The sequence below is a fragment of the Cucurbita pepo genome, chromosome 4 (genome assembly GCF_057944985.1).
Source record: "Cucurbita pepo subsp. pepo isolate OVF chromosome 4, ASM5794498v1, whole genome shotgun sequence".
Taxonomy (NCBI): domain Eukaryota; kingdom Viridiplantae; phylum Streptophyta; class Magnoliopsida; order Cucurbitales; family Cucurbitaceae; genus Cucurbita; species Cucurbita pepo.
The window spans coordinates 10,676,480-10,697,386 of NC_141801.1; the positions used below are offsets into that span (position 1 = coordinate 10,676,480).

At 39.5% G+C, this 20,907-nt stretch overlaps 6 protein-coding genes across 11 annotated transcripts; 3 read left to right on the forward strand and 3 right to left on the reverse strand.

Moving 5' to 3' along the window:
- The first annotated feature begins 801 nt into the window (after positions 1–801).
- LOC111793121 (transcription factor MYB36) lies at positions 802–2,263 on the forward strand. The gene is made up of 3 exons (XM_023674856.2): positions 802–1,103; positions 1,196–1,325; positions 1,571–2,263. The coding sequence occupies exons 1-3, from the start codon at positions 968–970 to the stop codon at positions 2,019–2,021; spliced, it is 717 nt and encodes a 238-aa protein (XP_023530624.2). The 5' UTR covers positions 802–967; the 3' UTR covers positions 2,022–2,263.
- A 743-nt stretch (positions 2,264–3,006) lies between these two features.
- LOC111793123 (meiotic nuclear division protein 1 homolog) lies at positions 3,007–5,748 on the forward strand. 3 transcript variants are annotated; one of them, XM_087123401.1, is made up of 11 exons: positions 3,037–3,141; positions 3,338–3,386; positions 3,682–3,762; positions 3,914–4,030; positions 4,202–4,240; positions 4,375–4,482; positions 4,562–4,624; positions 4,732–4,783; positions 4,897–4,941; positions 5,042–5,121; positions 5,349–5,748. In XM_087123401.1, the coding sequence occupies exons 3-11, from the start codon at positions 3,724–3,726 to the stop codon at positions 5,415–5,417; spliced, it is 612 nt and encodes a 203-aa protein (XP_086979527.1). In that variant the 5' UTR covers positions 3,037–3,141; positions 3,338–3,386; positions 3,682–3,723; the 3' UTR covers positions 5,418–5,748. The 3 variants fall into 3 exon arrangements, with proteins under 3 accessions (XP_023530627.1, XP_023530630.1, XP_086979527.1); XM_023674859.2 differs by lacking the exon at positions 3,338–3,386 and having other exon boundaries at positions 3,007–3,141; XM_023674862.2 differs by lacking the exon at positions 3,338–3,386 and having other exon boundaries at positions 3,007–3,141; positions 5,227–5,364.
- A 48-nt stretch (positions 5,749–5,796) lies between these two features.
- Positions 5,797–9,487, reverse strand: LOC111793122 (vacuolar protein sorting-associated protein 32 homolog 1). The gene is made up of 8 exons (XM_023674857.2): positions 9,328–9,487; positions 9,069–9,183; positions 8,761–8,860; positions 7,402–7,487; positions 6,859–6,950; positions 6,562–6,676; positions 6,281–6,473; positions 5,797–6,085 (listed from the first exon to the last, which is right to left on the reverse strand). The coding sequence occupies exons 2-7, from the start codon at positions 9,144–9,146 to the stop codon at positions 6,285–6,287; spliced, it is 660 nt and encodes a 219-aa protein (XP_023530625.1). The 5' UTR covers positions 9,147–9,183; positions 9,328–9,487; the 3' UTR covers positions 5,797–6,085; positions 6,281–6,284.
- Positions 9,488–9,550: 63 nt separating this feature from the next.
- Positions 9,551–12,373, forward strand: LOC111793119 (IAA-amino acid hydrolase ILR1-like 1). Of its 2 annotated transcripts, XM_087123400.1 has the most exons (6): positions 9,562–9,672; positions 9,879–10,150; positions 10,358–10,483; positions 10,987–11,301; positions 11,380–11,508; positions 11,751–12,373. In XM_087123400.1, the coding sequence occupies exons 2-6, from the start codon at positions 9,944–9,946 to the stop codon at positions 12,156–12,158; spliced, it is 1,185 nt and encodes a 394-aa protein (XP_086979526.1). In that variant the 5' UTR covers positions 9,562–9,672; positions 9,879–9,943; the 3' UTR covers positions 12,159–12,373. The 2 variants fall into 2 exon arrangements, with proteins under 2 accessions (XP_023530622.2, XP_086979526.1); XM_023674854.2 differs by having other exon boundaries at positions 9,551–10,150.
- A 1,329-nt stretch (positions 12,374–13,702) lies between these two features.
- LOC111793567 (small ribosomal subunit protein eS30z/eS30y/eS30x) lies at positions 13,703–14,565 on the reverse strand. Its single transcript, XM_023675508.2, has 3 exons — positions 14,424–14,565; positions 14,147–14,284; positions 13,703–13,919 (listed from the first exon to the last, which is right to left on the reverse strand). The coding sequence occupies exons 1-3, from the start codon at positions 14,425–14,427 to the stop codon at positions 13,873–13,875; spliced, it is 189 nt and encodes a 62-aa protein (XP_023531276.1). The 5' UTR covers positions 14,428–14,565; the 3' UTR covers positions 13,703–13,872.
- A 777-nt stretch (positions 14,566–15,342) lies between these two features.
- On the reverse strand, positions 15,343–20,833 carry LOC111793951 (ATP-dependent 6-phosphofructokinase 7). 3 transcript variants are annotated; one of them, XM_023676035.2, is made up of 14 exons: positions 20,379–20,831; positions 20,103–20,149; positions 19,513–19,552; positions 19,195–19,257; positions 18,972–19,109; positions 18,742–18,900; positions 18,606–18,659; positions 18,285–18,353; positions 18,069–18,198; positions 17,710–17,972; positions 17,545–17,593; positions 17,317–17,471; positions 16,053–16,214; positions 15,343–15,696 (listed from the first exon to the last, which is right to left on the reverse strand). In XM_023676035.2, exons 1-14 carry the CDS (start codon positions 20,490–20,492, stop codon positions 15,649–15,651), a joined length of 1,491 nt encoding a protein of 496 aa, XP_023531803.2. In that variant the 5' UTR covers positions 20,493–20,831; the 3' UTR covers positions 15,343–15,648. The 3 variants fall into 3 exon arrangements, with proteins under 3 accessions (XP_023531803.2, XP_023531802.1, XP_086979525.1); XM_023676034.2 differs by lacking the exon at positions 15,343–15,696 and adding an exon at positions 15,749–15,915 and having other exon boundaries at positions 20,379–20,833; XM_087123399.1 differs by lacking the exons at positions 15,343–15,696; positions 20,103–20,149; positions 20,379–20,831 and adding exons at positions 15,749–15,915; positions 19,830–20,078.
- Positions 20,834–20,907: the final 74 nt, after the last annotated feature.

Sequence of the window (20,907 nt, forward strand, 5' to 3'; positions counted from 1 at the left end):
TAAGAGAGTTAGGTGTATGCAACTTTTAAGCCCATTGATCCATGAGAAAAGTCTCAATGTTACTTTGGGTGTTATTCTGGGTGTTATTCAGCTTCATGCGTCCTAAAATGGTAATTAATTTATGTAAGGTCTCACGTCAGTTAGAGTGGGAAGTAAAGCATTCTTTATAAGGGTATAAAAATATCTCCCTAACAAACGCGTTAATTATGAGACTGACGGCGATACGTGACGAATAAAAGCGGACAATATCTGTTAGTAGTAATGGGTTTAGGTCGTTATAAATGGTGTCAGAGTCAGACACCGGACGGTGTGCTAATAAGGAGTTGGGCTCCCAAGGAGGCGGATCGTGAGATCCCACATCGGTTGGAGAGAGGAACGAGTATTTCTTATAATCGTGTGGAAACCTCTCCCTAACAAATGTGTTTTAAAACAGTGAGACTCAGCTGACAATATATACTAGTGGTGAGCTTGGACTGTTACAAATGGTATCAAAGTCAAATAGTGAGACTCAGCTGACAATATATACTAGTGGTGAGCTTGGACTGTTACAAATGGTATCAAAGTCATACAGTGAGCAGTGTGGAACGACGACGCCCCTCGCAGACACATTTTAAAACTGTGAAACTGAAAATTATAACTGACAAAATGTGACAATATCTATTATTGATAGGCTTGAACTCGAGCATTAATGTGTAAAGAGGGCAAAGTGAGAAACCGCGTAAAATCCCAAAACGAGTAAGAAAGAGTAACAATATAAGCAAAAAGCATTTGGTATTTAGAGCTTGAAATGGCAACCAGTTCGGAGAGCAGAAGCATGCCGTCTCCATGCGTTCCCCACATGTGCACCCTCCCTTTGACCACTCCCTCTCTTCTCCCTTCCCATTCCCCATTCCCCATCATACTCTATATATACACACCATAGCTCCATCCATGGCGGCCCTCTCTCTCTAAACTCGTATCCTTCTCCATGGGAAGAGCTCCTTGCTGTGACAAAGCCACCGTCAAGAGAGGCCCATGGTCTCCTCAAGAAGACGCCACTCTCAAAGCCTTCATTCATAAACATGGCACTGCTGGCAACTGGATCGCTCTCCCTCGCAAAGCTGGTTTTTTTTTCCTCTTCTTTTTCTCTTCGTCTTACACAAGTTTGTTATTGTTTAACCCGTCGCCCTGCCTGTTTCGTGTTTCTCCGCCGTAGGACTTAACCGCTGCGGCAAGAGCTGTCGTCTCAGGTGGCTGAATTATCTCCGTCCAGACATCAAACACGGCGGCTTTACCCTCGAGGAAGACAACCTTATTTGTACCCTCTATTCCACTCTCGGAAGCAGGCAAGTGAAAACGGAGTATTCTTTATTTATTTGAATTAAATTTGATTTATTTATTCTAGATTTATTTATTTTTAATATATTCGGTATATCTATATAATAGTCAATTTCATTGTGGAGAGTTCTCCCTGTTACTAACATTTATAAGAATGTGAGATAGACAATATCTGCAAACGGATAGAGTTATGTTTCATTAATATAATTAAATTTAATGATGTTTTTTTAAAAAAAAAAAATTTAAAATTCAGGTGGGCTGTTATTGCATCACAATTACCGGGGAGAACGGATAACGATGTAAAAAACCACTGGAATACGAAGCTGAAGAAGAAATTCAATTCATTTTCCGAACGGCCAGCTCCGACAATAGCCGCCGCAACCCAGCAGAATGCGATTACCAACATGGCATTTCCAGCCAACGCGCCGCCGTATTCCGCCGCTGCAGATTGGTTAAGATTCGATGAACAAATGGACGGAAACTTGATGTTTGCAGATACTAATTTTGATTTCAAGCACGACCCAGAAGATCAATTCCCGATGTTGTGGAATCCACAAGAGTTATCCACTTCCTCGTCTAATTCGTCGCTACCCATAGAGCAAAACCAGCTCCCATTTGGTGGGAACGCCGGCGAAGCTCTACTGAGTTATGGATTTTATCAATACCCATATGGAGATGTAATGGAAGGATTGGATTTCAAGTAAGATGGGATGAATTAAGGTTTAATTGAGGAATTAATAAGGATTAATTATGGTAATTAATTAGAGTGGGAGGAGAATGGAGGACTTGGTCTAGAAAGGACATGTTGTGTTGTTGTTTGAGTTTGTTTGAATATCATATGGTTTCATTTGATGAAGTCAGCGAAGACTTTGTTTGTTTCTGACTCGTCAGTGCTCACAAACCTTGTGTTTGTTAAAGCTAAGAATTTCTTTTTTTTTTTTTTTTTTTTTTTTTTTTTTTTTTTATTTATTTTAATTTGACTACAAGCTCAAAATGTCCATGTTTTTTTTTTCTTTGTCCATAATAATATTAATAATATCGGACGTGGCACTAAAGTCTTGTATGGACACAAAATTAATATTTGATTGGACTAGGTTGTTATGTATTTATTGTGTATACTATATGTTTTAAGATTAGATATTCAAATCTTTATAGTACTAAAAAAATTTTAATGTTTATAGTCAATATTAGAATATAGTCTTAAATGGATAAAGTAGATAAGGCAACTTTATTAAGCATGTGCTTGTGCATTATTACTAGATATGTTCATTTTACTTGTTGAGTCTGAACCGGGAGGGATTCCCAGTTTAGACAGGAAATTGAGGAGGGAGTGGGTAACATTTTTTCTCAAATGGGACTGGTGTCTGAGTCTGATCCATCGCTAGCAAATATTGTCATATTTGAGCTATTACAAATGGTATTAGAGTCAGACATCATGCAATGTGGATGTCGAATCCCTAAAGGAGTGGACACCAAGCAGTGTGTCAGTGGGGACACTATGCCTTGAAGGGAGGTAGATTGTGAGATACCACATAATTGGGGAGCTTGAAAGGGAAAGACCAAAGAACAATATCTGCTAGGGGTAGGGTTGTGTTGTTTGCAAGTTTTTTTTAGACAAAAATGTATTTTTATTAATTTAGTTAAAAATAAAAATAAAAATAAAAAAGAAAGCGATGAGCTTTAAATTTTATTAGTACATGAAAGATATTTTTTCTGAAATCCGAATGAGCAACAAATGAAAACTCCCCGCCTTGCCAAACGGCTTCACTCTTCCCGCATTTCTCTAGAGCCTTCTCCGACACTCTTAATCTTAGAGGATCAATGGTAACGTTTCTCCTCAAACCCTAATTTACTAATTCTTTTTTCATCTTTCATAGCAGTATATGTCTTTTCTTCAAGTTCGTTTAAAGCATTCGTTCATGTAAAATAGTTGTGATTGTCTGCATGACCTAAAATTCGACGAATTAATAGTATTAGATCATGATCAGGTGTTGTTCCTTTCTTTCTTCGTGTTTGACAGGTTCATTTTCCTTAACTGCCTGCAGAAATGATTTTGATCATTATCGATGGTCAGTTTATGATATGTAATTTAAGGGGTAAATGTTATCAAATGTGTTATCTGAAAATGAGTTTTATTCGCTTGTTAACCAGCATTTTGCCAAACGGATCCTTTACTATTATTAATTAAGAAGGATTCTTCTTCTAACAAAATTTCGGGATTTCCTGGTTTTAATAAGGCTTACTCAATTGCTACTGTGGACTTGTTGTCAGGGCTCATACTACTCTCCGCTTTATGATATTAACAAAATAAATCGTCTGTGATCTAACATTTGTGCATTTCTTGGCATTTGATTTGAGCAACAGTCTAAGAAAAGAGGCTTTTCACTGGAAGAGAAGCGTTAGAAGATGCTTCAGATGTTTTACGAGTCTCAAGACTTTTTCCTTGTGAGCACACTTACATTTTTATTCCTGAATTTGGATGTCCCGCGATTTCATTTTCTGCTGCTGTTTGATTAGAAGGATTTCATATTTTCACGACAGTGTCTCCTTTTTACTTCATTATTTATAAGAAGCTTTCTTTCTTTTCTCGTTTCAGCTTAAGGAGCTTGAAAAGCTGGATCCTAGGAAAGGTGTGATTTCTCAGTCAGTGAAAGATGTTGTGCAAAGTTTAGTGGATGATGACCTTGGTTCAAAAGAGAAGATTGGAACTTCAGTGAGTTTTGAGATGAAATCTTCAGTCATCCATTATTTTGTTTATCCTGTTTGCATCCCGACATTATTGTTTGCATATGGGTCACAGCCTTTAGACACTATAGTCTCTCGTGCTTTGTGAATGTGATTTTCAATTTGAGTATACATTTTGTGATTGGTTTTGTAACTTCAGGTCTATTTTTGGAGTCTACCAAGCTGTGCTGGTAATCAGGTGAAGTCTACATCATTCTTATCATTACTTTCCGTACTCACTTCAGACGCATTTATGATGTCCAAGCTCACTCTAAAATTTAAACGACTGATTTTTTTACTTCCAAAAATGTCGCATGTATCTGTTCTTACCAGCTGCGGAATGTGTATCTTAAACTTGAATCTGATCTCCAAACCAGTAATAACAGACTGGAAGAACTTACTCAGCAGAGTAATGCATTAAAGAAGGGAAGAGAGGAATCTGTGAGTGATTATACTTTAAGCGAAAGGTAATTTATGAAAATTAGTTCCCTCTAGGTCATGAATGATTTCTTTATGTCAGGATGAACGTGAGGAAGCCCTAGCTGAATTGAAAGCCATTGAACTGAAGCACAAAGAGCTAAAGGTTTTGCTTGTATTCTGAATTTTATTTATTTATTTGTAAAAAAAAAAAAATCAATTCCGATGATCTTTTTCGTTTTCGCATGACTTTAACAATCTAGTCACTCTCAGGATGAGATGATACAGTATGCAGATAATGATCCAGCTGCCTTTGAGGCAACGAGTTGAGTTTCTTTCGCATGTTTTCGATTTATATGATAGAAAATGGGTATCAGCTGCTTAACTCTTGATATCGCTGTGCTAAACTTGGAGTTAATGGTTGTGTGGATTTGACAGAAAATGCAATCGAAGATGCGCATGCTGCAGCCAACCGATGGACAGGTATGCATTCTGCACATAAGCTGCCAACAAGTTTTCAATGTTTTCCCTTGTTCTCGCGTGCCCACTTGTAATTTCTTTCAAAACTGTTAATTACACGCAGACAACATTTTTACTTTGCGACAATGGTGTCCAAACAACTTTCCACAAGCCAAAGAACAACTAGAGACCCTGTACAAAGAGGTAAAGCACAAAAAAATGCCCTCTGCAAGAATTAGCGATATGCTAAAATAACACGCACGTAAAGATTCTTATCTTCAACCTTTTATAAAACATTACTTTCCACAGTTATGACAGGACAGGAAAATAACGTATTGCTTCCCACTTTCAACCTTCAATCATTTATCACCTCCAAAGGACGTTTCCATGTCTCTTGTTGAGAACTCTCGTTATCGGTTGTGTAAATGCAGGTTGGTATGATGGACGATTTTGATTATTTGGAGTTGTCACCAGCCCCTCTGAGTTCAGTCGTGAATTAAGAGGCTAGAAGCTCCAAGCTGATCCAACCATATGCTTTATATGTCTCAATGATTCTGCGGCAACCGTCATAGATCATGGGTAAGAGTTTGTGGCACCCGAAATTCACCCATCATATACAGAGCTTCCCTGTTCATTCGTTATATGTGGTAAATAAGAAACCTGTCAATTCTTAAATCAATTTAGTTCCGTTACCAGATCACTCGGATGTTTCGTGTTGGATTCATGGCTCTCATGAATCTGTAATTTGTTTATAAGCATGGGATAAGTGAATTTGTTGTATGTATTGGAATGAATTCCTGTCTTTCGAGCTATACGGCACAGTTTATGGAATTCTTGTGTAATCCATAGTAAATAACCAACACAAACTCAAAGCATGGATTTTCAAAAAACCAACTCACACTTAAACTTAACACATGGTCTTTGTGTAACTGAGACACTTACACATTCAGCTCCATATTAGGTCAATACTAACCACAGGAATGGTATATTCATTTACAGAATATACAGGACCAAAATTAAAATTGCATTATTATCTGGTAATGTCACAAAGAAACCTGTTGATCAGGCTTTGCTGAACTTGGCAAAAAATGTTCAAATCTTTGGTACATCCTCGGGCCAATTCTTCGTTATAGCGTCTCTCTTCGAATGTTAACCATGCTTAAGCCACCTGCATAATTCCATAAAAACATTTTAGCCTTGACAGCCTTGTAGCTTCTCTAGATGCAAAGTTGGGTACAATGCAAAAATTTTGTTGGGACAAGTATGCAGGATATTCATTTCATAGGCTTAGAACGGTATCAAAGGGGGAAATAATTCATCATAAGATTAGCCCAAGGCCTTGCTTCAAGACCATAATGGATACCAAATCAAAGAGCCATCTCAGCCTGCAGAGCTGCCAGTTCATCTTCTTCAGCAGTTCGTTTTGGAGCAGGTCGAGCAGTTTGTCTGCCCGCCGGGACGGGAATTGGTGCAGCAGGAGCAGTTGTTGCAGGTTGAAGAAGTTGTTCTTCCAACTCTGCACCTTCTAGCTCTTCAAGTTCTGCTTCCAGTTCATCCTGTGCGTACAAACAAGTGTTTAGTGGAAGAAAAACTTCACAAAATTGCAGGGACAAATGGTAGAACACACGGAAAGTGAGTAAAAACCTCATCAAAATCAGCTGAAGCACCAATTGGATTTGATAATGCTTCTTGGATCTGTTTCATGTTCTCGGTTTGTTCATTGATCTCGTCCATTGTTTTATCGACATCATCGATATTCCTGCAAAAGGAGACTATTAAACATCCAATTTCATAAATTGTAATGGAAACATTCGGCCCTCGGGCATCATGCGTCGTTATGCTCTCCCAGCACATCATTCCGAAGATTTTCACAACCTTTGGATGGGTAAAGAGAACCAAAATACAAATAATGAAACTACACTGAAAGAATGTGGTAGTTACGTTGCTTTCTGCATTGCTTTCATTGCAGCTGCCCCTGTCCTCAATGCATCTACAGTCTCAGTTGTGGCTTTTGCACCTTCTAATAATATCATCTGCACCCCAAATATTTATAACTCACAACGTTAGATAGACAAGCACCAAAAGCAAACATAAATACATCAAACTAGTCTAGTCTTGTATCTGTAACCGTTCAAGTCCACCGCTAGCATTCTGTCCTCTTTGGGCTTTTCCCTTTCGGACTTTCCCTCAAAGATTTTAAAGCGCGTATGCTAGGGAGAGGTTTCCTCACTCTTAAAAGTCATGTCTCATCCCCTCTCTAGCCAATGTTGGATCTCACAATCCACCCCCTTGGGGGCCAGTGTCCTCGCCGGCACACCGCCCGGAGTCTAGCTCTAATACCATTTGTAACAGCTCAAGCCCACCATCAGCAGATATTATCCTCTTTGGGCTTTCCCTTTAGACCTTCCCCTCAAAAGACATGCTTCGTTCCCCTCTCCAGCCAATGTGGGAACTCACAGTAACAATATAACATAAAAAAATCACCTGATCATGGATCCGCAATTGGAAGTTGCCGAGCTGCTCTATCTGTTGCTCATATAGCCTCTTCCTCTTCAAACATTGTATAGCAGCTATAAAGTTTTTTAAAAAAGTTAATATTGAAGCGATATTACCACCAAAAACAGTTTGAATTGCAAACTGAAAGTGGGAAAGATCCAACATCAAAGGAAGGAAACAAACGGCTCCTATCATAAACTTCTCCAAGACACATGAATACTTGGAACTAAAGAAGCCAACAGGATTCCAGAAATTTGTGATGGAAGTTGGGGCATACTATAAATGGACATGCAAATACCCCAAGATCAAGAGGTATAACTAACTGATTATCTTGCACCCACGCTGAAAATTAAACACATCCCCAACTTGGATAAGAAACAAACATAACTAGCAGAGCTGAAATTAAGAAATAGAAGAGCATAAATCAACGAATGAAAGAAGGCCAAAACATGTTAAACTTGACTGTAACTGTGCAGATATTGTCCACTTTGGCCCGTTACATACACCGCCGTCAGCCTCATGGAAATGTGTCTACTAGGGAGAGGTTTTTACACCTTTATAGGGAATACTTTGTTCTCCTCTCCAACCAATGTGGGATCTCACAATACACCCCCCTTGAGCCCAGCGTCCTCGCTGGCATACCGCCCGGTGTTTGGCTCTGATACCATTTGTAAACAACTCAAGCCCACCTCTAGTAGATATTGTCGACTTTGACCCGTTACGTATTACCGCCAGCCTCACAATTTTAAAACGCATCTACTAGAGAGAGGTTTCCACACCCTTACAGGGAAAATCGCGTCTACTAGGGAGAGGTTTCCACACTCTTATAAGGAATGCTTCGTTCTCCATGTGATCTCAAAGTAACCACACATCAATAAGTTATTTCCTCGACTAAAGAACACCCAACTTGATAGGAACACGTTTAGAAATTGCAGAACTAATAAGTATTGAAGTACCCTTTACATATAGGGACGTCCAAAGACTACAAACATTTCAAATGAGAAAAAGTCAAACAATCTATTCACTCTATCAATAATCGAGTCGGATTTGGTGTATCATAAGGGATTTGTCTTTTCTACCGATTCCTACGGATTAGATCAAAAACAATTTTTGAATGAGGTATTCAACTCCAAGAATGAATCGAAAACGAATTTGGATATCAACATCCGAGGCCCCTCCCCTCCATCCCCCGAACAAAGTAGAAGAAGAAAAGATAACAAAAATCATTGGTTGTTTCATTACACTATGCCACCCTTGACGTTAATCATCAACAAGTTCATCATAATATCACAACAGTTTGCAAGTACTTAACGCCAAAATGTTTCGTTCAATAATAAACTGCCATACCTCGCTTGTTCTTTGCTCTGGTATAATCTTTGGCCTTCTCAACCTCTGTGGAAGCCTTTTTCAAAAGTACCTTCTCCTTCTTCTCCAGCATTTCCAGTGTCTGAAAATTTACAGAGCATAAAACAATTCATTTCGGCCTAAAAGAGTCGTCGCTATAACAAAGAACAGCAATTAGTGATGTTGGGAAAATCTTCTAGTTCAACTTAGCCATATTAGTGGTTTCAATTTTCAAAAACTCTCAAGAATCCCTAATAAACAGAAGTGGGGAGAAGGAATTCAATTGAAAGATACCGAGTCCGCCATGATACCTCGTTTAATTTATCAAGCGTCGCCAGGGCACTAGACTCCTGCTTGGGTTTGCCAAAAAGCTTATTGAACATAGACATGGTGGATTATCTGCGAATCGAATCGACCTCCGAACTTCTGCATCAACAGAAACAAAATCATCACTCATACCTCGTCTGACCAGAAATCAAATCTCGAAACTCGACCAAAATCGAGATTGAAACACAAGGTCAATTCGATCCCGAAAAAAAAAGAAGAAAAAATTGATGAAGAGGTGTGTACCTGAGAGCTGATGATAGGAAATCGAAGAGCGATCGGTTTGGAGAAATAAAATTGAAGAAGAAGGGCAGATCTGGTCGAGAGGCGACTTTGGTCCGGTTTACTTAGGCGCGTTGTTGTTGTGTGGGAGATGCCTTTTTCTTGACGGCGTTGACAGTGTTGCGGCCCACAAAAGAAAAGGTTAAGCTGACTTACTAAACCTAAAAGCTAAACAAATTTTCCTTCTAATTCCGTAAGGCCTTTCACCTCGAACACTGGGCTAAGATATCAAGATTTCTTTTCCAGACATTTATGAATTTTGCTCGTCGTGTTGAGAGGCGAGAGGCCATCCATCCCGCATTCCATTTGGTATGTTTTCAGCTCCAACAACTGCCGATCAGACTTCAATCTTCAGTTCTATTTCTACTCACTAAATCTTCATTTCCATAGTTTGAATCGTTGCACATAGAAAATTACAGAGAAACCAATGGCTCTAGGTTGTTGCCTGAATTTGATTTTTGTTTTCCATGTGCTTATGCTATGCCCAATTCCTTTGTGTTCTTCTCCGATCCCAGAAGAATTGTCTCAAATCCCTTTGAATTTCCTTCAATATGCTAAGAGTCCAGAGGTTTTTGATTGGATGGTTGATATCAGAAGGAAAATACACGAGAACCCTGAACTGGGTTTCGAGGAATTTGAGACCAGCAAGCTTATCAGAGCGGAGCTTGACCGTTTAGGCATTTCTTATGAGTATCCAGTGGCCATAACTGGCGTGGTTGGTTTCATAGGGACTGGAAACCCTCCTTTCGTTGCTATTCGAGCAGACATGGATGCTCTAGCCCTGCAGGTACACTTTATAGCCAATTTTTGTAATCCCCTTTTTCTTTCTGCTTGTTTTGGTTGAATGTGGTTGTGAATTTTTAGGATTATATGGATGATTTTGAAACTAAGTACCACTTCAACCGGTCTACTTGCAATGGTTTTCACCCATTGGTGCTTCTAAATGCTATGTATTGAAACTTAAGATAATGGAGTTTTGGTGGTTGTATTGTAGGAGGGCGTAGTATGGGAGCATCAAAGCAAAGTTCCTGGAAAGATGCACGCATGCGGCCACGATGCTCATGTTGCCATGCTTTTAGGAGCTGCAAAGATTCTTGTAGAGCATCGCCATCTAATACAGGTTCTTAAACTATGATTTTGCTATTGATGGAAGCTTTACATACTCTATCATCTTCTAAGTTAAAAGGGTTGCTTGTTGCTGGGGAGATTACATCATTATAGAGCTTTTAGATACGTTCTACATATTATTCTTGTTGATTCGTGTCGTTCTGGAAGCATATTTCTACCTATTATTTGTTAACCTATAAGAAATGAGCAGGGGCTTTAGATACCAAGGTTCCGTTTGATAATGGTTTCGTTTTCGGTTTTTGAAAACCATGCTTGTTTTCTTTACAATCTCTTTGCTACGGTTTTCATACTGCTGCACTAGTTTATTGTAACGGTCCAGGCCCACCGCTAGCAGATATTGTCCTCTTTAGGCTTTCCCTTACATGCTTCCCTTCAAGGCTTTAAAACGCGTCTGTTAGGAAAAGGTTTCCACATCCTTATAAAGGGTGTTTCATTCTCCTCCCCAATCGATGTGGGATCTTACATTTATGGTGTTGAGGGTCGTGATTTTAACAGGGAACAGTAGTTCTTGTGTTTCAACCAGCCGAGGAAGGAGGTGGGGGAGCGAAGAAAATGTTAGAGACTGGAGTATTGAACAATGTTGATGCCATCTTTGGAGCACATGTAAGTGCCAAGTATCCTTTTGGCATGGTGATCTCCAGGCCTGGTCCTATTCTGGCTGCAAGTGGCTTCTTTGAGGCAGTTATTAGTGGTAAAGGAGGTCATGCTGCTCTACCCCACCACACATTTGACCCAATTTTAGCAGCTTCCAACATAATTATCAGTTTGCAACAACTAATCTCCCGCGAAACTGATCCATTAGATTCACAGGTTCTGTTTCTTTCTAAACATTTCTCAGCCTTATTCCTTTATACTCTGCCAATTCACAAACATGTTTGAATCTTTCAGGTCGTTACAGTAGCAAAGTTTCAGGGCGGTGATGCATTCAATGTCATTCCTGATTCTGTAACAATTGGCGGCACTTTCAGGGCGTTTTCAAAGGAAAGCTTCATCCAACTTAAACACAGAATTGTAGAGGTAGATTTTTATTGTGATATCCCACGTTGGTTGGAGAGAAGAACGGAACACTGTTTATAAGGGTGTAGAAACCTTCCTCTAGCAGACGGGTTTTAAAGCCTTGAGGGGAAGCCCGAAAGGGAAAGTCCAAAGAGGACAATATTTGCTAGCGGTGGGCTTAGGTCGTTACATTTATGCTACCCAAGTCAAGATCCATTCCAAATATTAGTCCATGATATTTTGTTCTTGGAAAACAATGCCAGGTTATCACAAAACAAGCCAATGTTCAGAGGTGCAATGCCACTGTGGAGTTCAATGAAGATCAAAAGCCATTTTTTCCAGTTACACTGAATGACCAAGATCTTTACGAGCATTTTCGTGCAGTTGCTGGGGACCTGTTGGGTTCGAAGAACATTCTTGATATGCAACCTTTAATGGGAGCAGAAGACTTTGCATTCTATTGTGAAGCATTCCCAGGATTCTTCTACTTCGTTGGGATGAAGAACGAGACTGTAGGAAAGTTCGAACCGGGACATTCGCCTTATTACATAGTGAATGAAGATGTTATTCCTTATGGTGCAGCATTGCAGGCTTCAATCGCCACAAGGTACCTTCTAGAGTACTCACCCAAGTCTACTTCAACTAAAGGATACTCTCGTGATGAGCTTTAAATATCTGTAGCTGTATAGTGTCATCCAAGTAATGGCTCTGTTTCTGTTCTGGATCAAGTACCAGTCACTTGTTAATCACGTCTGAGAATGTGTTTAGGCTTCCCAGATGTAATTTTAGAAAAACCCATTTGCAATGCTTAATTGTTTAAAGTTTGGCCAGAGTGAGCCATGATCATTTTGCTTATTTGGGATTCAATATATAACCATTTAAACCACCTCCACCTCCTAAAAGAATTCCTCAAGAACTAATGCTTCTAAAAGAAATCCTCTCAAGTTTTCCATGCCAACCATTTTCTACGAACAAAATCATCATAGGACATCATATTTGTGAGATCCACGTCGATTGGGAAGGAGAACGAAACAATATTTACAAGAGTATGGAAACTTCTCCCTAACAGACGTTTTTTAAAAATCCTAAGGGAAAGTCTAGAAGGAAAAACCCAAAGAAACAATATCTATTAGTGGTAGGCTTTGGCCGTTACGAATGTATCAGAGTCACACTTACAAATGTATCAAAGTCACACTGGTCAGACACTTACAAATGTATCAGAGTCACACTTACAAATGGTATCAGAGTCACACTTACAAATGGTATCAGAGTCACACTTACAAATGGTATCAGAGTCAGACACTAAGCGATGTATCTGCGAGGAGGCTAAGCCCCAGTGGTGGACATTGGGCCCATTGGAAGGCCCCGTAAAATGGGGGATCCCACATCGATTAGAGAAAAGAATGAGTGCCCGTGAAAATGCTGGTCCCGAAGGGAGAAGAACAAAACATTATAGAAATCTCCCCTTCAATAGCAAAATTACATAAAACATGAGAGGTATACGATAACCACCTGCTGTAAGCTCACTGAACTCCTACTCTTGCCAACCACGAGTGAAACTACAACAGGTATGGAAATTTCAAGGGAATCATGAACTACATTCAATTTCATTATACAGCTTTTCATCTTCAGCCCTTTTGAAGAATCAAGCACAATACTCATGTTCTACATGCAAAATCAAGAGAAATTTGATCCTACGAATCCTCATATGCTTAAAGATCCGTGTTAGTTAACGTTAAGAGCGTATAATAGTAAAGTCTGCAAGCCTTTCAAAGATCCTACGAATCCTTTTCAGCATTTTCTTGGACATGAACTGTTCCGATGCCTAGAACTTGGATCACATTTTGGGAAGGGTCATGTAATTTGATTTTTTCAGTATCCGTAATTGATAAAAGTAGCCTAATGAGAAAAACTCGTCCAGATTCAGGAAAGCTCATGTAAATTGATCCAGAAACCTAATTTGTTACGGCACCCAAATCATTAAGAACCACCTGTTGCAATTGTAAGACAAAACGTAGAAATGCTTGCTTTTGTAAAATTAAGCCTATCAGTGCAGATTTTATAAGATCCTAATGAGAAATCTTCCCACTCAACTCCACTCTCGATGCCATATAAAATGCAACTCAAATGAAGAAACATCGCGGCATTGAGAGAACTCTAGGTATCCAGATAAATATCATAAAATCAGCAAGAGAAAATTCGAAACCAACTAAAATTCAGATCCAAATCGCATTGCTTCTAATATATTGCCAAAATAAATATCTTTTACATGGTCAAAAAAGCTTAAACAACTAAAACATCTATTAGAAAAAGAAAGAAAATGCTTAATAACGCATAAAACCATGCATCTCCAGCGGCAAAGCACCCAATGAAATCGCTGTTTGTTTACTTCTCGGAAGAGTTGGGTCCTCTCTTCTTTCCAAAGCCAACAACTACAAATACAAATAGATATAAACCACACGTTAGAATGAGGCTGTCAAATCCTCATACGAGGATCTTAATTTCGTAATAAAGATATCGATTAGACAGAACTGCATATATTCTAAATTCTAACAAATAAACCAATTACAATGCTTATTCCACGAAACCTAAATCAATAATCCTAAACTAAAGCGCCAATATATCTGAAAGATCAATAAAGTTAACAACGATGATTTACCGGCAGTGACGAATCTGCGGTTGTATTGCATACGCTTGTGTGCGCGTCCCCGGGGCTTTTTCTTCTTGTCCTGCTTCGCTACTTTCGGAGTTTGACCTCTCACCTTCCCAGCACGAGCTAAAGATCCGTGAACCTTACCTGGAAGTCAATAAAGCCACAGAGAAACACGATATGCAAACAGATTCAGACAGATGAAAGAATCGAGACGCATCGGAAAAAATTAAATGCACTACAATAGATCGAAGGTCGAGAACTGAAGAGTTAGGGTTTCGCTCACCCATGGCTGATTGTTTTCTTCGGTAGCGTCCTGGTGCTTGAAGTCCGAATGAGAAGGCGGTGAAGAGCTCGAAAGACCAATTAGGGTTTCGATGGGGAATATATAGACGATTATGAATACGGGCTAGCTGAGAGACCAAGACTCTCTAAACTTTGGGCCTTCCAGTTGGGCCCAATAAATGGGAATGGGCCATTGTTGCCGTCAGGTTAGGGCTATAATAAAATAGTCCATTTATTTCCTTTTTTTTAGGATAACATACAATTAATAGTTGTTTTAATACCAAATTAATAGTTGTTTTTTCATGAATATTTATAAAGATATTGAAGATATTAATTAATTAACCTTCAATTTGGAATTCTTTACATCAATATTTTAACCAATCATTGTATTTCAATTTAGTTTGTTTTAAATATTACATATAAGTATTAATTTAGATTAAATTACAACTCTAGGTGAGTCCGACTTTTAAAATTGCTAATGGATATGGAGACTTTAATTTATAAACGAACACGGTTCACAAGTAAAATATGATAAGTGAAGATATATGGTAAATACAATCAATAATCTTTCAAACCAAAGCACGGAAAGATGTATGTTCCTTCGATGTTCTAGTCACAACTTACGCACAACTCAACTATGATCATAGAAAAACCACCTTTAATCCTACGAACGTTTGGCTTTCAAGGTAACTCTACACTTCATTGGAGGACAAGAAATGGCAGATAAGACGTTAAACTATCGGTTAGTCATTGGCTTATGAAACTCCGATGAATAGTTGAAATTCAATATAGATAATTCAACGTATGCTTGTTCACCATGAGAATGTATCTTTATCCCCATTTTAAAACAACCTAATTGGATAATAAGTTTATTTAGAAATAACTTTGAAGCTTTATTCAAAATAGAATCAGAGAATATGTATGACTAAGTCTTTCCAGCCGGATTCATTAATGTAATGGAATTCAATGAGCGGAAGAACTGTCCTTAGAAGAAAATATTTATTCAAATCACATAATCTTTCAAAAGCTGACCTCGACCTCGCTAGTTGACTCCTCCTCGTCGACAACCAACCAATAGTTGCCAGATGGGACTTCCTTGCCTTCAGCCTAGCCGTCTTGTCTTATTCAACCAAGTTGACTCCTCATCAATAACCAGCTAGCAGTTGTCACTTCCTCGCCTTTAGCCTAGCTGCCTTGTCTTATTCCGCCTTTCAAACTACCTTTCCTTATTGTAGGGCTTGCTTTTCGACCTTCAAACCTTCGGACGCTGCCAGCTGGAATAGGAGTTGGCAAAATATTTGGTGATTTATGAAAAAGAATTAGTAGTAATAAAAAAAGAAATATTATTTATTAAGATGGTGCATACAGCAGTAACTCATCCAGTGAGCAACCGATGAGCACAACTTGTGTGACATAATCAAGACTAAGAGAAAGATCTATCCTAAACGATCCAATACAATGGGAGAATCCTCCTTTGGTCTAAAACAATTAGCCTACAACAAACAAACAAACAAACAAACTGAGTATAACAAGCAAAAATAACAGCCTTAGCTTAGCTTAACTACAAAACACTCATCTTTCAAATTCTTGACACAATTCAGTTTGAACTACATTACACTAGTTTGCTCACCGTTTCGTCCTCCGTCTTATTGTTTAACTCGTTCGTATGGTTCGTCATCTCTTCCTCGTTTACGTCTTTTGCAGTTAGAAAGCTCGGCTGGTTTGTCGACGATAGAAGCCTCGCCCACATTCTGTCAGCTATCCCAACCTTGTTCTGTTTCTCAGTAATTCGCTGCAGATTGACCAAATCAGTGTTAGTCACATTCGTCGTAAAGCTTGATGAATGAATGTCTCTACTCGTCGTTTCGTTTCCAACTGTGGTCAGATTGAGCTTGTTTTATGTGCACAAGGAAGGCAAGACTGACTGAAACACTAACCTAACCTAACAAGTGTGTAGTAAATAGTTTAAACTCACAAAACTTCAAATAAGTGCTACTCGATACTGTCCACTTTAGCCCATTACGTATCACCATCAGCCTCACTTTTAAAACCCATTTGCTAGGGAGAGGTTTCCACACCCTTATAAGGAATGCGCATTGTTCCCCTCTCCAACCAATGTGGGATCTCACAATCCACCCTTCTTGGGGGCCCAACATCCTCGCTGGCACACCATTAAGTGCCTAACTCTAATACCATTTGTAACAACTCAAGCCCACCGCTAGTAGATATTATCCACTTTGGCCCGTTACGTATCATCGTCAGCCTCATGGTTTTAAAATGTGTCTGTTAGGGAGATGTTTCCACACCCTTATATAAGGAAGGTGCATTGTTCCCTTCTCCAACCAACGTGGGATCACAATCCACCTCCCTTGGGGGTCCAGCGTCCTCGCTGGCACACCATTCAGTGCATGGTTCTAATATGATTTGTAACAACCCAAGCCCACCACTAATAGATATTATCCACTTTGGCCCGTTACATATCATCGTCAGCCTCACAGTTCTAAAACGTGTCTGTTAGGGAGAGGCTTCCACACCCTTATAAGGAATGTGCATTGTTCCCCTCTCCAACCAAAGTGAGATCTCACAATCCACCCCCCTTGGGAGTCCAGCGTCCTCGCTGGCACACCATTCGGTGCCTGGCTCTAATACCATTTGTAACAGCCCAAGCTCACCACTAGTAGATATTGTCCGCTTTAACCCGTTACATATCGCCGTCAACCTCACAGTTTTAAAACATGTCTACTAAGGAGATGTTTCCACACCCTTATAAGGAATGATTTCTTCCCCTCTCCAACCAAAGTAGGATCTCACATACATCCATGCATGATTCTTGGGGTATATTCTATGACTATATATGGGGGGAGTCGGGGTCAAACTCAGGGTCGAGGTCTTACGTAGAAGGGAATGTATGTCTGTCTTCCGTTAACAAGCCCACTAGTGTAGCCAGTATAGCCAGCCATTGCTCCATGCACAGCACTTTGAGCAAGCAGAGTGCAGTAAACATTGTCAGAGGCATTACTTGGAATAGCTCGGATCATGTACGTCGGATCTGTCACAACAACAGTATTATACGTCTGATATAAAATATCTAATGGTAAGAAAATAAATCACTTGGAACCTACCAATATATTTGAGGTTTATGGTCATCTTATGTTCTTTTGAAAAATGATCCTGCAGAAACAGACATGAAATTCTCAGCGAACAATGATTTGATTCAAGTGTTCTATGTACTATACGATCCAACTGAAACGAACAAATGTTTGTAGAAAAGAGGGTAGGCACTAAACCTTGATTTTCTGTGATATCCATAGCCCAACATCTTGAAGAAGCTTGTTCCCAGAAGCATCCTGCTTATTAGAATCGAGGCTTCCAGAAAGCAGCTCCTGCCCAGCTCCTTCTGCAATGACAATGACCATGTGACCGTTGTCTTTCAGACATCTTGCTATGTATTCATAGAGTCCACCAGGTCCTTCAAGATAGAAAGGCGACTCGGGAATTAAGCAACAGTCGACATCCCTGCTCGCAAGAGTTGCATACATTGCTATGAACCCTGCACTCATCACCAGGAAACCAACATCAGGACTTAGTACGAGCTTTGACAAGTTCATATGATGTAGCTAATTATTAGCCAAAGCTGCAAACTTACCACAATAGCGACCCATCAACTTCACAAGTCCTATACCATTCTCCATACTTTCAGATTCAACATGGGCGGCGTTTATAGCACGCTGAGCCTCCTCAACAGCAGTGTCAAAGCCAAAGGTTTTGTCAATGATCTGCATCAGAACCAGACAGAATCCACTTAGAACCAGTAACTGTTCGATTTAGTACGACAATCAACGTTGGAACATGAATAACGTACCGGGATGTCGTTATCGATGGTTTTCGGGATCCCAACAACAGCAACTTTGAGCCCTCTCCTTCTGACTTCCTGAGGAACAAATAATCATTTTTTCCCATACAAACCACAAAACAGAAAGAGGATAAGCCACGAGAGATTTACATTAACAACAGATATTATCCTCTTTGGGTTTCCTGTCAATGTTTTAAAACACACTCTTAAAAGGAACGCTTCGTTCCCCTCTACAACAGATATGGGATCTCACGTTATATCAAACCTTAATTAAAAAAAACAAGAATACACGACATCAAGACGCCAAGTTTCAGTACTTAACTATGTTACCTCATATATAGCAGCTGCTCCCTTCTGAGTTCCATCTCCACCAATTATGTAAACCTGAGAAAAGGAAACCAATGAACTATGATCCAAGAATCTCACTTCCCATTGAAATTGCACAAAAATGGTATCACATTCACACCTGATTGATGCCACGATCTTGAATGCTGTCGACTATCTTTGAAGTATCATGACCACCTCGTGATGACCCAATGACAGTTCCACCACGTTTATGGATATCATTCACGAACTTTGGAGTCAAAGGAATGGTATTCTTAGAATAGAACCCTCTATATCCACCCTGCATGTCCCTTTTCGCTTAGTAAAGCATCCTTTGTGTAGGTAAGTGCAGGGATTAAGGCAATGACTTACTTCAATTCCTAGAACCTTCTTGACACCATACATATTGTATAAGCCACAAACTAGTTCTCTGATCACGGTGTTCAGACCGGGGCAAAGACCGCCACATGTCACGATACAAGCATGAACCTCATCTGACTGGAAGTATACCTGAAACAACAAGCCATTGCAACTCAAAAACTAAAGGATGAAACTAAAAAACATACATTGAGAGAGGAATCAAGAGAGAGCTAACTCGTTGGCGCGGGCCAGCACGCCTAAAATGTACTCCTCTTGGGCCACTCTTGTGAACAACAATCTGCAAAAGCAATGAAAACAGTGATGCATCTTGCTACATGAGAATATGATCATTTTCATATGTCAACGCTTCATAAATCTTGCCATTTAGAGCTATTTCCTCATGAAACCAGGAAATGCCATAGCATCTATCAGGACATCTTTATGCACAACCTCACATTTTGTAACGAAATCCCATAGTTTAAGATTCATTTAAATTTACAATAATATGCAAACTCCCTAGAAACTAAAGGTAAGGTCCAAGAAAAAAGCTAACCCTCTGAGGAACGGAATCATCAACATGCACAAAATACTGCCTGCAAAACATAGATTAAGTTTATCAATCACAAAGGAAATCAGCGAATTGTTGAGGATGGTTGGGAGGGAGTCCCACGTTAATTTAGAGAATGATTACGAGTTTATAAGTAAGGAATACATGTTCATTGGTACGAGGCCTTTTGGGAGAAGCCCAAAGCAAAGTTACGAGAGCTTATGCTCAAAATGGATAATGTCATACCATTGTAGAGATCTCTGATTCCTAACATGATATCAGAGTCATTCAAAAGTGTAGTTAAAAGTGACTCATGTGTCGACCTTTGTTCGAAGGCTCCAGAGAAAGGAGTCGAGGCTCGATTAAGGAAAAGCTGTTCGATGGCTACATAGACCTCAGGGGAGTCCCACATTAATTTACGGATTGATCATGGATTTATAAGTCGGGGGGGAAACCCAAAACTAAGCCACGATAGCTTATGCTCAAAGTAGACAATATCATCGTGGAGAGTCGTGATTCCTAACCTCAATCTCCCAAGCAACCATAAAAAAAAAACACATAAGAGATTAGAAAAACACAAAAGAAGAAGCACCAACCTGACTGCAGAGTACGCAGGATTGTCTTGCAATGGATTGGAATACGTCTGCAAGCAAAACAAACCATCAGATCATCAGAAGCCAACAAACAGCGGCACCACCGAACTAATAATACGAACATCATTTACGCCCGCCAATTTTAAACAAGATTCATCAACAAAATGACTAAATCAAACAAACCCAGATTACTAAATCTGGTTGAGATCAACATCGCAACATCAAGGAAACAAGAAATCAGAAAAAAAAAAACCAGATGGGGTTGGAAAAAGAACATACAGGGAGATCAAAAATATAGTCGGACAAGTGAGGAACATCTTCAAGAACATAACCAGAATCTCCATGGACAATCTTCGCCTTGCTACTGTTAATGTTATTAGCAGTTGTCGCCATCGCGATCCCAAACGATCATGAAACAATAAATCGACGAGGGCAAGCCACAAATCTAAATTGGTTGAACAGGAAACAGAATGGCGAAAGATATATATATATATACACACAGATATAGGGGGGGCCCTGTTGACGAATCGGTGAAAGAGTCCCGGAAAAGTAGAAATTCAACAGTAGACGCTAAAATTGCTTTCTGGGTATCATCGCTGGGGCTGAAAAGGCTCTGGTATTTTGGATCGAGAGAAATCTGGTGGCTAAAAACTGGAGGAACTACGACCACTTTCTTGTGCCATATGATTATTGTTACCATACAGTTCTTCCGATAAGAGTGGGGTTTGAGTGGCGCAATCAGACAAAAACAACCAGAAAATGTTTTTAAAATAGAAAATTTTAAAAAGGGTGTTGGAGATTCCTGAAT